General features: G+C 43.8%; 1 protein-coding gene and 1 long non-coding RNA gene across 5 annotated transcripts in view; one reads left to right on the plus strand and one right to left on the minus strand.

The window, feature by feature from the left end:
• The window catches only part of RASGRP1 (RAS guanyl releasing protein 1), an 85,978-nt gene that overhangs the window by 9,007 nt on the left and 64,483 nt on the right, over positions 1-12,488 (minus strand). For all 4 annotated transcript variants that reach the window (XR_012903418.1, XM_075927038.1, XM_075927040.1 and 1 more), the window contains 5 exons: positions 12,259-12,368; positions 10,464-10,608; positions 9,457-9,493; positions 8,654-8,800; positions 4,169-4,542 (listed from right to left, as the gene is read on the minus strand). Coding sequence is in view for 3 of the 4 variants with exons in the window: in XM_075927038.1 (XP_075783153.1) it covers positions 4,169-4,542; positions 8,654-8,800; positions 9,457-9,493; positions 10,464-10,608; positions 12,259-12,368 (813 nt within the window). In the remaining variant the exon portion in view is untranslated. The remainder of the gene's footprint in view (positions 1-4,168; positions 4,543-8,653; positions 8,801-9,456; positions 9,494-10,463; positions 10,609-12,258; positions 12,369-12,488) is intronic.
• The window catches only part of LOC112547395 (uncharacterized), a 151,143-nt gene that overhangs the window by 2,254 nt on the left and 136,401 nt on the right, over positions 1-12,488 (plus strand). Inside the window, exon 2 of the long non-coding RNA XR_012903419.1 lies at positions 5,311-5,450. This is a non-coding gene — a long non-coding RNA (uncharacterized LOC112547395). The remainder of the gene's footprint in view (positions 1-5,310; positions 5,451-12,488) is intronic.

Here is a 12,488-nt window from a genome sequence, read left to right on the forward strand (position 1 = left end):
CTAAGTGGCTTTTGCATTTGGGTGATGGCAGTGTAGCACCCAAGGTCAGGGAATCTGTAACCTGGGGGAATTTAAGCAGAAGCTTTTAGAAGCAGGGTATTTTAAGGTTTCTTGCAGTCCCCCACTTTCTGGACTTGAAGTGCCAAAATAGGGAACAGCTTTGATAAGAGATCTTCAAACTGTGGGGTGCGTCCCTTTTAGGATGGCTTGGAGGAAAGTTCTGGGGTATATGTGTGTGAGCAGTGATGACAGGTGGCTGTGGGCAGCCCTGCATGGTGTGGCTCAGGGAAGAAACACCAAATCCATCTGTTGGCTCTTTACTTTTGCCTGGGTTATGGATGGGGCACAACCAAAAACAGTAACTCAGTACAAAATAATTTGCAAAACACTGCCCTAAAATCATTTGCAGGCAGGATCAGTATGGAGTGACTGCCTCAGCAGGAGCTTACAATGAATAAACAGCAGTTTGATTTATCATTTCATCTACCAGATGTCTGGAGGAAATCCCCTCTTTGTATTCAGGCCCTGACTGTCAGTCTCCTGTGTCTGTCTACATACGTGTGTAGCTACATACAGCAGTGAATGAACTCCAGCAGCTCCCTCTTTTCCCCACTGTCCACCTCTCCTCCCACAGCCTTTCCTCGCAGCAGTGAAAGGCCCCAAGAGCAGGGAGCCTCACTGTGGCAAGGAAAGGGGGCAGGCAATGGGAAAGTTCTGGTTCTCCCTCCATCCCCCTGCCAGAGCTGCTCATTTTGGTAGGGAAAGGCTCCAGGAGTTGGGAGATAGCAGGATGCTATATTAGGAAGAAATGCTTGAATGTAGAGAGCCTCTCCAGAGGGGTTCCAGCATGTAGAGCACTCTGCTTCTCTATGCTATGGCTCACGGGTGAATGTGTGCTTGTCTTGTACTCTCCATGCTGCCGTATGTGCTGACATATCTTTAGTGTGTGGGACACACTGACCGTTGCATGGAAGTTGATCCTGGTCGCTGTAGCTGAATGTACAGGAGTGTGGGACCTAGAGGTAGAGGAGGCTGGACCCCCATTGTGCCCTAGAAAGCCAGGAAGTGTAGACAGCCTAAGGAGGAGTAGCAATCCATAAAGTCTTTCAACTCTAATGAGGGAGGTGCCTTTCCTTCAGGAAAATGGGGGTGGTATCCCTATCTCATAAATGTGTGTACTGGCTGGTTCCCAGAGGGCAGGTAACAGGATGGAGGCTATGTGAAGCTTGTGCTGGAGAGTAAAGGGTCTGTTGGTATTTAGAGAGACTCCTACATTAGAGAGAGTTCTATTGTTGGTGAGTCAGGCTCCAGTTCTGGAGCTGAAGAAGCCCTCCCTTTTTCAGAGGGAGATGGCAAGCTAGTCAAGGTCACTTTCTTGAGCTGATCTATGCACTGGCCTTAGTTATCAGAGTCACAGGGCTCCGGGCTCCTCTGACACCTTTGCTTTATTCCATTCCATGGAAGGAGAATGGCAGTGTCCTTTGGCCCTGGGTCATGTCTTGACTCTGTCATGCCTGGGTATGTCAGCATGTGGTTCCTGAACTGAAGCTGTGTGCAGTCCCAGGCCGACATCCCAAGGATAGCACAGATGCTTTTTCTTGGTGTGAGGAGCTGAAGCTTGGGGTACAGCCTCCAAAGCACTGTAGGAGTGCAATCTCTGGCTCTGAGAACATTGTGTGGGGTCCCAGGAAGAGCTCTCAGAATCTGTGGTACTCCTTATGGACTTACAACAATGACCATTTTAGGTGAGTTTCCTTCAGTTTTCTAGTCTAGGTAGACAAGGACACAGCTTGAACAATAATTGAGAATATATAGTTCCCCCAGCAAACAAGACATCTGCTGTGGATTGTCAGCTAAGCAGAGGGAGAGTGGGGGAAATCAGCCTGTTGCAGGAAGGGTAGAACTTGATCTGCAAGGGTTTGGAGTCAATCATAGAGGTGAGAAGGCACAAACACCTAAGAAAGTTCCCTGGGACAAAAGGAGAATGGAAAGCTGACAAATGGATAGAAAAACTACTATCTAATAATAACTGCATGTATAGATTTAGATTAACAAAAACCTATCAGACTAGTTGCAAATGAAAGGAGGACCACAGTTCCCACCTTACTGACCATAGCAAGTTCATGTGGCCATTTATGCCTTATGATTGTATGAGCACAAGCACATACTGGGCACAGGTATGGCCCCAATGGACACAGCTTAGAAGAAAGTTCAAAACTCATGTGCATGGAACATAATGTGCATCAATAACAGCAGGATCCTCACAGACAAGGATTTGAAGAACTGTTTCTTTCTATGTGTTTTGCACAGTGCTTAGAGCAATCTAGATTTGGGCTTCTAGGTATAGCTATTTTACAGTTAACATTGTAAATAGATTTTACAGTTCCTCATTGCTGATTATCCCGTTTGTCCATATCTGAATGTTTTTTAATTTCTGTAAAGTGCTGTTTCTCTCTTTCATTAGTCCTCATATCTTTCTTAGGGAAAGCGACTAGCTGATCACCCAATAAGCATATGCTTATAAGGTAGTCAAGTCACTACTAGACTAGTTGCTTCCCCCCACTTGCTGCCTCTATCACGGGCAGCAAGAGGGGAGCAGGAGCCGGTGCTGGGGGAGCACCATCTCCGCAGGGACTAGGGGAAGCCAAGGTGCAGCAGGGGACCAGCCGTGAGCCAGGACTCAGTTGTCCTGGCTCGTGCCTGGTCCCAGACGCTGCGCCTCTGCTTTTTAAATGCAGTATGAGCCTGGCAGCTCTTACTCCACTTAAAAAGCAGAGGTGCGGCATCTGGAAGCAGTCCCCGCTTGTGCTGGGTTACTCGCTGTGCCTCTGCCTTTGAAATGCGAGTCACAGGCGGCTCTTCCTACATTTCAAAGGCAGAGAGGCGCAACGGGGATAGCGAGCGACCTTTCCCACCTTATTGACTCATCGAGTAGTTGATGGAATTTCCATCAACTACTCAATTACTGATTAATCAAAATTTAACATCCCTATTTTTTCTCTTCTGGCTTTATTCTTGGGTGTTATCTGCGCCCTCCATGTCATGAATTCCTGCTGTTCTTTTCTCCTATTTACATTTCTTTGGGGTATTTTTTTAAATTTATTTTTGCCCTCACAATCATTCCCCTGTCATTTTCTCCTCAACTTTTCATTTCTATTAGCCTTTTTGTTTTTTCTCCATGGCTGACTAACCCATACACTGAATGTTTTTCTCTCTGTATATTCACTTGTTTCATTGGTTCCAGCCTCTTGTTCTCATTTCTTTGTCTGCTTGATCATTCATATAGACTTTTCTAGGTGTTAAATGCAACTTCTACCGAGTAAAAATCAGAGTCAGGAAACTAATATTCAACAGCAAAGTGAACCTGGCCCCATTGCTCTGCCAATCAATGTTATGGTGTTATCACAATTTATAGGCAATTTGTACACACTTGCTTGTTCATTTTAAATTTAAAAAATGGGACTAGAATGCTAAATTCTGTTCAGCAGAGGCAAGCTTATTTAAGGAAGTTTTAGCTTAATTTCTTGAGTTTTTGTGATTAACTGTACCACCTTGAAATTGCATTCGAAATTTTTTTGGGGGAATTTTTTATCCTCCCATAGATTTCTTTTTAAGAAAAAAAGAAACTATAATATTTAGTAATTCTAGTTAGATTTTTAGGTCTGTCTTACTGTATGGTCTGTTAGTGCTTCTGGCAAGGCAAGGCTAACCTGGCATTAACATATTGGCTTACAGTTTAATGGCAACATATTCACTATGGAAACTAGGTTACAAACTACTGCCCAGTGCCTAAAATCGATAATTAGATTTATGGTGTAAAATCCTGGATCCAGTGACTTCAATGAGGCCAGGATTTCTTCTATGGATTTTAAGGCTGGGAGGCATCACTGCAATCATTTAGTCTGTTCTCCTGTATAACAAAGGCCTAGTAATTTCTGCATCAATCTCAATAGTTTTATGCTTGAGTAGAACTTTTTTTTTTTTAAGAAATACAGCCAATCTTTATTTAAAGTTTAAGGGATGGAAATTCTACAAATATCCCTTATTTAATTGTTCCAGTACTCTGTTACCTTGGCAGGGCAAAGAGACCTTGAAATGACAGTAGATTGTTAAACCAATGTTAAGACCCTAGTAGTGTGAAGGAGAATTTGGTCCATTGTGTAAGTACCTGCTCCAGTTCCTGGTACGAGGGTTTATGCATGCGATGCTCATTCTTTTGTTTCTGACTCGAGTCTTTGTTTTCCCATTTTACATATGCCTTCTTGCGGTATAGAACTGGGCTTGGCCATGGAGACGGTGGGGCAGGCTGTAGATAAATATTTTCTGATGGCATCCCATGTTCCTTCTCCCTCAGCCCACTGGGCACATCACTATTTGCCAGTGAGAGCTCTGTCTGTGTGCTCATGTCAACAACAGCTGGCTTCACTCTCACTGAGATTTTTTGGGTTGAGACACCCATAAGCATAATTGTTCGGTCCTTGCTCTCTTCATTGTGTTCAACCACTTCTCCATTAGGAAATGTAAATGGTCCTTCCTCCTGCCCTACAGAATGCAAACAATGAATTGAGTTAACTAAAGGCATGCATTGGGAAGGAAGATACATAGCCCACAGTCATTCACAGCGTACCTTCTAAAAACATGCAGTGCCATGTTTAATCTGAAATGGTGTTTATATTTACATCTCTCTGAATTTTGTCTAATAGTAGAGGCTCTTACACTTTATCCAGAATATGGAAACCTTCCCTCCCATTCACAAAATATCCTTGCAGCAACTACTTACATGGAAAAGTATTACTAGGAAAGTATTACTGTAAATTTAACTGTCTATAAGAGGATGTAGCATCATAAAAGTATAGAACTGGAAGGGACCTCAACAAATCATCTAGGCCAGTCTACTGCACTCAAGGCAAGTAATAACTAGACCATTCCTGACAGGTGTATGTCTAACTTGTTCCTGAAAACCTCCAATGATGGAGATTCTACAGCCTCCCTAGGCAATTTGTTCCAGTGCTTAGCTATCCTGAGAATTAGGAAACTTTATCTAATATCCAACCTGAACCCCCCTTGCTGCAATTTAAGCCCATTGCTGCTTGTCCGTTTTTAGTCACCTCTGTGTAACAACTAAAATGCACTAAAAATGAAAATGAAATAACACAGATCAGAAAGCTTCCTTCAAATAATTCCTAGAGCTTATCTTCTAGGGGGGAAAAAAAAACTAATCTTGACTTTATAATGGCTGCTGATTGAAAATGCGGTAAACTGTTCCAATGGCTAACTACCCTCACTTAAAAATGTATGTCTTACTTCCAGTCTGAATTTGTCTAGCTTCAACTGCCAGCCAACTCTTCTCTAAACCCTCTCTACTAATTGATCAACATGCTTTTTGAATTGTGGACTCTAGAAGTGGAGTCAGTATTCCAGCAGTGGTTGCAACAGTGCCAACTACTGAGGTAAGACAACCTCTCTTCACCTTTCCATACCTTTACTTTTTCCCCCCATGACCTAGGAAAAAAGTCACAACTTTTCTGTGTTCGCTTACCCCTCTAAAATTGGTGCAATGAAACACTTTATTTCACTGTCTTTCATGGAAGTGATTTCCGAAATGATTTGCAGTTAAAGGAGAATTACAAAATGAAAACAACAAATGAAAACAGAGAGGATGAGAAATGGAGAAGTAAAAATCTGACCTTAAGAGCTATTCTGTAACAGCAACTCCAGCTAGGCCTGATAAACTCACCTCAAATGTTTGCTATCATAATAATAATCGGTAAAGAATATTTTGAGATCTTAAATAAAAGCCACTCATACTGATCATTAATAATGTTGTGACAGTAACATATAATCAGCTACGTACTGTATTATATTGAAACTATATATTTGTAACTTGTATCATGGTGGTATTCCCCAGTACAAATGAAGAACTAGTTTTGCCAAAGAGACACATGCTCACAGATCTGCCTAGGTTCATGTGCAGAGTAAGCCATGTAAGCTAAATACAATGGAAGTTACATTTGCATTTCAAGTCAGCGCAAGGATGTGAAGACAAATTACAGGCAGCACAAAAGGGAGGGGAGGGGGGGAATCCTGACTGGGTCAATACAATGTGTACAGGAAATAAAAGGAGAAGCGAAAAGCCATTTTGATATTCCCCCTTCCTGAGGAAACTCATTGTAAGGTGGCAGCAGGGGGAGGGGAGGGGAGAGTCAAGAAACCTTGGATACTGGTTTTGACCAAACACCAGTGGCGTGCTCATAACTGAATCCTGGGAAGAAGATCTACTTTATGGAACAAGAAAGGTAACTCTGAATCAGTGCAGATTTTAAGATTCCAGTTAGGATAATGAGTGGAAACTTTCTCAGCATCTCTTAAATCTTTGTTAATAAACACACAAGTAGATTAGTGCTGTGGTGTTATGAAAAGATAACATCCTGAGATGTTCCAGCCAAGCTAAGTGTACACTGTTTCTCTGAGGACAACTTGTCTGGTAATTATTGTGAGTGTCCAGTGATGGGAACTAGATATTGAAGGGAGCACTTGGAAGATGGGGTGGAGAGGTTAGCCAAAGTCTGCGCACAGAAGGTGGAGACTGTGGGAAATCAATCATTGTGGGGCCAGAAGCTGTGGCTTTCAGGAAGCTGACTTATGGTAGACTGTTTCACACTTAGGGCAGGTGATGACAAAGTATCTCCAGAGGTGTTCCATCCACCGGACGATTAGCAGCAGCTGTCTGAGGACCCTACACTTTGGGGGGGTCCTGCGGCAGCCACTTCAACCATCTTATGGAAGGGAGGGGCCCAGTAGCTTACGGGTGCGTGGCACAGTGCAGCAGCAGGGGTCACTCCCTCCTCCACTCAGTGCAGTGATGAGATCCAGCAGCCTGCTCTGGCACGCTGCCCTCTCCCAGCTGGCTGCACTCCACTGCGGCAGTGGGAAATAGAGTGCCCTGGTCCTACGGCGTTCCACTTCTCACTGCCATGGAGAAGCAGGGTGCAGTAGGCTGGGAAAGAGTGGTGGGATGGAGCAGACTGATGGGCCACTCCAGTTCCTGCCGCCATGGTGAAGGGGTGTTGCTCTGGGTCCTGCACCTGGACCACTGGGGGGGGGGCTTGGAAATGGATGAAGAGTTGATATGGTGAGATGTACAGCAGGTAGCCCTAATGGCAGAATTTCAGAGACTTTCACCTCAGCAGTGGAGAGAGGATGGGAAGTGAGACAATGAGGCTATGCCTAGTTGTCTGTACAGATGGGGGAAAGGAAGGAAAAGAGGCAAGTCTGGCTGCAGTAACTGTGGGGCAAACTCCTGAGGTTAAAAAGAGACAATTTTAAAAGTTTTTTTTAAAACGAATGGGGGGGGGGGGTAATGTATGATGCAGTTGTGCGTCTTTGTGCCTGGGCCAAGATGGACGGCCATATCTGCATGTGCTGGAGTCAGGAAAGAGAGATGAGCCTGAGGGAGGCCCCTGGTAACTCTGAGCCCACTTATATAATATTTCAGATGCTTCTTGCCAAGTGGTCGAATCTAAAGTACAGGCAGTTCCCGGGTTACGTACAAGATAGGGACTGTAGGTTTGTTCTTAAGTTGAATCTGTATGTAAGTCGGAACTGGCATCCAGATTCAGCCGCTGCTGAAACTGATCAGTTTCAACAACGGCTGAATCTGGACACCAGTTCTGACTTACATACAGATTCAACTTAAGAACCCCAGGCATCCCCAAGTCAGCTGCTGCTGAAACTGATCAGCAGCTGATTCCAGGAAGCCTGGGGCAGAGCAACTCTGCCTCGGGCTTCCTGTAGTCAGCCGCTGGTCAGTTTCAGCAGCGGCTAACTTGGGGACGCCTGGGGCAGAGCAGCTAGGGTGCTGCCGGGTTGGTCCAGCAGCGCCAAGGAACGGTGCTACGGGACCAACCGGCAGCGCCCCACCTGCTCTACCACAGGCCCCGGGCTTTGCTCCACATCTCCCTGGTCTGCTGGGGGTGGGCACTAGCTGCGATCCCCCCCCAGCAGACCAGGGAGACGCTGAGCAAAGCCGCCGAGGACCCGGCCGGACCCGCGGTGCTTCCAGCTGATCTGGAAGCGGCCGCAGGTCCGGCCCCGGGTCCTCCGCCGCTTTGCTCCCCGTCTCCCTGGTCTGCTGGCTCCCCCAGCAGACCAGGGAGATGGGGAGCAGCTTTTTTCGCCCCGGAGGAGGTGGGCAGCGGGACCAGGCGTCCCGCCGCTCCAGTCCTCCGGGGCGAGAAAATACCCGTTCGTAACTGCGGATCCAACATAAGTCGGATCCGCGTAACTCGGGGACTGCCTGTATACTGGAATCTGCTTGTCACAAGGTGGCACAATTAGTTAACACATCAGCCTTTCACTTTTAGATAGGTGACAGATCCTTTGAGTCACAGCTGAGAAAAGTTGGCAGGGTTTGGTCTGAGCTCTTGGTGCATATCATACATCTCTGCTTAGGAAATGACCACTACTGAATTAACAAGCAGGCGGGGGATAGTAGTGGGTGCACCCAGAGCCAGGTTTACTTGTGTCTGGCTCTAGCAACTGTTAATATGTTAATAAATACTAGAATTTATTCAATCAGCAAGTTCAGGGAGGGACTAAAAGAGGGGTCCTATATAGCAGTTACTTTGATCTTAGCTGTCTGAACCTCTCTCACCGTGGAAGTGTTCTTTGACTCCCACAGGGCAGAGGCTAGAAGCGAGGGCTGAGGTTGGGCTGTTATCTGTAGTCATGCTTTTGGATCTTTTCTTGCACTCAAATACAACCAGGTCTTTGCATTGCTTGTGACAGTTCATTCCACAATCTGTAAACAAGTAAAACAAGGTTTGTAGAAGTTAGTGGTTTTGCTGCAGCATCTGAGAGCTGTTCCCACACTGTATTACCTCCCCAGGAAACTGCAGAGGTCGTCTTACATGTTCTATAAGGCATGGTATGAAACCACAAATGAATGGTAAATGTACCCAACTTTTGCAATGTACTAATCGAACCACTTTTGTATCAAAGATATCACAACAGCAGAACATGTTATAGCAGTACTAGTCAAAGTGTCTAATAATCTTGAAGTCATATTATTTTCTCCTATGCAAAAGCCTACTGAAGTGTATGCAGGAAAGGAAAATTCTGCAATATTTCCATTGTAGAGCGCATCAAATAGTTCTGCTGAAAGCCGGTGTTTGTCTCCCTATCAAACAGGAGTCTCCATTACAGACCCTGTGGGGATTTGCAAAGAGCTAGGGCCATCTGTTATGACTTCACACTGTCTGGGGATCACCTGCTCCTTCTCCAGATCTGAGGTCCTGGCTTCCTTTGCCAACAGATGCCCTTGGGATCTGCGTCTTAGAGGGCAATGAAGTGGGGCTAGAGAAAATAATGTACCCTCCAGCTACAACCATATTTTTAATTTTGCAGGGCACCTTCACACCTGTGCATTAAGTCAACAGAAGAGGAAGTAGTAATTACCTTTGCATCTATAGCCTTGTTTAATAACTCCCCACAGCTGAAATTCAGGCACAAAGAAAAAAAGACATGTTTGCGTTAAAGTATTTCATTAAAATCTGGCATGTAGAATGACCCCCTCCCAGCATAAGAATGTGACAAAAGCCCACTAAGGATGCAATAGTATAGTTGATGAACCAATAAACAAAAGCTTATTGGTTAATGCTATCATCTATATGCATTTCAATGCAGAGCTGCAGTGGCTCCAGACCTGGTGCAAGCCAAGTCTGAGACGAGCTGCCTGCCTGCCAGGCTCCTACTACATTTTAAATGCAGAGCCACAGCAGGGATAGGTCCTGGACTTCGCTTTAACTGCCTTCCCTTATTGACTAATCATGTAGTCGATATAATTCTATCAACTACACAATTATGAAATTACCTGCTTCTTCACATCCCCAAAGCCCATCTCATTGTTTTGAGGCCTGATACTACTTCTTGTCAATCAATTGTCTTTGCTGATCTGCAGAGAGGTTCCAGAAGTGGAGTAGCAGGGGCGTTACAGACCGTATCTATTGTACTTTTGTAAAGCCTTATCTCCAGCTTGAGACACTTTCAGGTGCCATCACTAACACATAAGAATCACCCCACAGCAGCATGATGCTGATCCCAGGAATCAGTCATCAGAGAGCAGTGCAAGTCAGCTAGCCCAGTCTTCCTTTGCTAAACAAGAAACAGGTCTGGTGGGGCCAGTCCCAACAACCTCAGGAAGCAGCAGGCTTTGAAACTCTTGCCTGACAGTGATGCAGTGTGAAAGCCTGCTGCCTTGACAGCCAGAAGAACACAAGGGAGAAGGAGCAATGTTAAAGAAACAAAAACACTGCTAAAGAGAAATACTGAAATCTGGTCAGTAACATTAAATGCGCATATTTTCCTACAATTTCAATATTAGATGATAAATGTTTGCTTAGTAGACTGAAGGAACACCATTATGCCAATAAATATGAATATAATGTACTTAAAAATAAGCTTACAAATCCAGCACAGTTATCGCAGAACGTGGGCTTTAGGTAAGTGGTCTCCTGGAAGTTGTGAGCGAAGCCAAGACCTAATTTAGAATAGATTGAACTAGCCCTCATAAAGTAAGCTGTTATTTCATCTCTGCTAATCAGACCTTCCCTGCAAATAAACAAGAGAGATGGTTAATTGGGTCTCTGCTTTTCAGCAGCAAAAGGAGAGTAAACTACATCATCTCCTACTCACACTTCTGATGGTAGGAGTTGTCAGTCAATCTGGCAAAACTGGTCATGGATTCTATAGAAACTAATTATGAATTAAAATGCAGTTTGTTACTAAACAAAATTGCTTCATATGAAAGGCCATCTCATAACAGCTTCAGAGACCACTGTGCAACTATCAAAAAGCAAAAAAATAAAATACAAAACAGCAAGGGGGCATCTAGACTGGCATGATTTTGCGGAAATACTTTTAAGGGAAAAGTTTTTCTGTTAAAAGTATTTCTGCAAAAGAGCGTCTAGATTGGCACGGATGCTTTTGCGCAAAAGCATCCGTGTTCAGTATAGACACGCTTTTGCGCAAGAAAGCTCCGATGGCCATTTTAGCCATCTGGCTTTCTTGTACAAAAAATTAAGGTGCCTGTCTACACTGGCCCTTTTGCACAAGTATTCTTGTGCAAGAGGGCTTATCCCTGAGTGGGAGCATCAAAGTATTTGCGCAAGAAGCACTGAATTCTTACATTAGAAGGTCAGTGCTCTTGCGCAAATTCAAGCGGCCAGTGTAGACAGCTGGCAAGTTTTGTGTAAAAGCGGCCGCTTTTGTGCAAAATCTTGCCAATCTAGACAACCCCAATAGAATAACTTCTTCCAACAGGAAGTCACACTGTCCTTTACAATCTCTAGCTTAGAGTTAGAAAGGTGTGCCCTTTCATAGGAGGAAGAAAAATACCCACGAGGTATTAGTGGTAGAAACAAGTTTTAATTTTCTCTGCTTTCTAATGTTAATCTTTGGCAGGCCAGAGAAACACAAAGTGTGTGTACATTGCATCGTTATTTCAAAACAACAATGCAAGTATCTACACAGCCATTCCGGTTTTTTTTTTTGAAATAATTTCAAAATAGCTATTTCTAAATAAGGTGTGTGCCGATATTCCACTGCCGCTATTTCAAAATAGCCCCTCACCAGGGCCATTCTAAGTTATTCCTCCTCAGTGCCTCTAAATCGAGGTAGCACGTCTACATTAGGGAAGCCCACCTAGGACTAATTTTGAGGCTTCTGTGCAGTGTAGGCGTGCTATTTTGATATAAGCTATTTCAGAATAATTATGCAGTTAGTGTAGTGTGCAGTGTAGACATACCCCAAATGACTACCGCTGCATTTTTCTTTGTTGAGGAACATTTTGGTTAACACGAATGTCTGTTATTTGGTCAAACCATAGGTTTCACTAGGCTACATCAAACAATTTTGTTTTTCTACGTTATCTTTGACAATACAACTTGTTCCTAGATAAAGTTTTAGAAAAATGTTCAATACTGTTAATATTATTGAATTCAATTCAATAAAATATTCTTTAAGACATTGGAGAAAATTGAAGTGTAATCAGTCTATGCAACCTATTGGAGTCTCACAGCAGACTACTGGTTTTTTTTCTGCAGATGGGTGAGGTAATTTGCCACTAAGAAGGAGCTTTTGAGTTACATTTCTGCTTTCATTTTCAGAGAGGGGAGGGTGATTTTAACATCTCTTATGCCACTATCTGTTACAAAGCTCACATGCAAAAACCAATGTAAAACTAGGTTCATGGACACACACCTGTCCTTGTCCATGACACAAAATGAGAATGGAAAGCTGGCTGCAATCTTTTCAAACTCTTCCTGAGAAATGTATCCATCCTGATCATGGTCATAATTTTTGAAGACCGACTAGATAAAAGAATAAAAGAAAAATTTATAATGAAGTTAGACAACTTACTTTTCACTTTTTGGGGAAAAAATTAAATTCAAAATATATTAGCATCTCAGACAAAAACATGTATTCCTTCT

Source organism: Pelodiscus sinensis, chromosome 4, assembly GCF_049634645.1.
Source record: "Pelodiscus sinensis isolate JC-2024 chromosome 4, ASM4963464v1, whole genome shotgun sequence".
Lineage (NCBI taxonomy): Eukaryota > Metazoa > Chordata > Testudines > Trionychidae > Pelodiscus > Pelodiscus sinensis.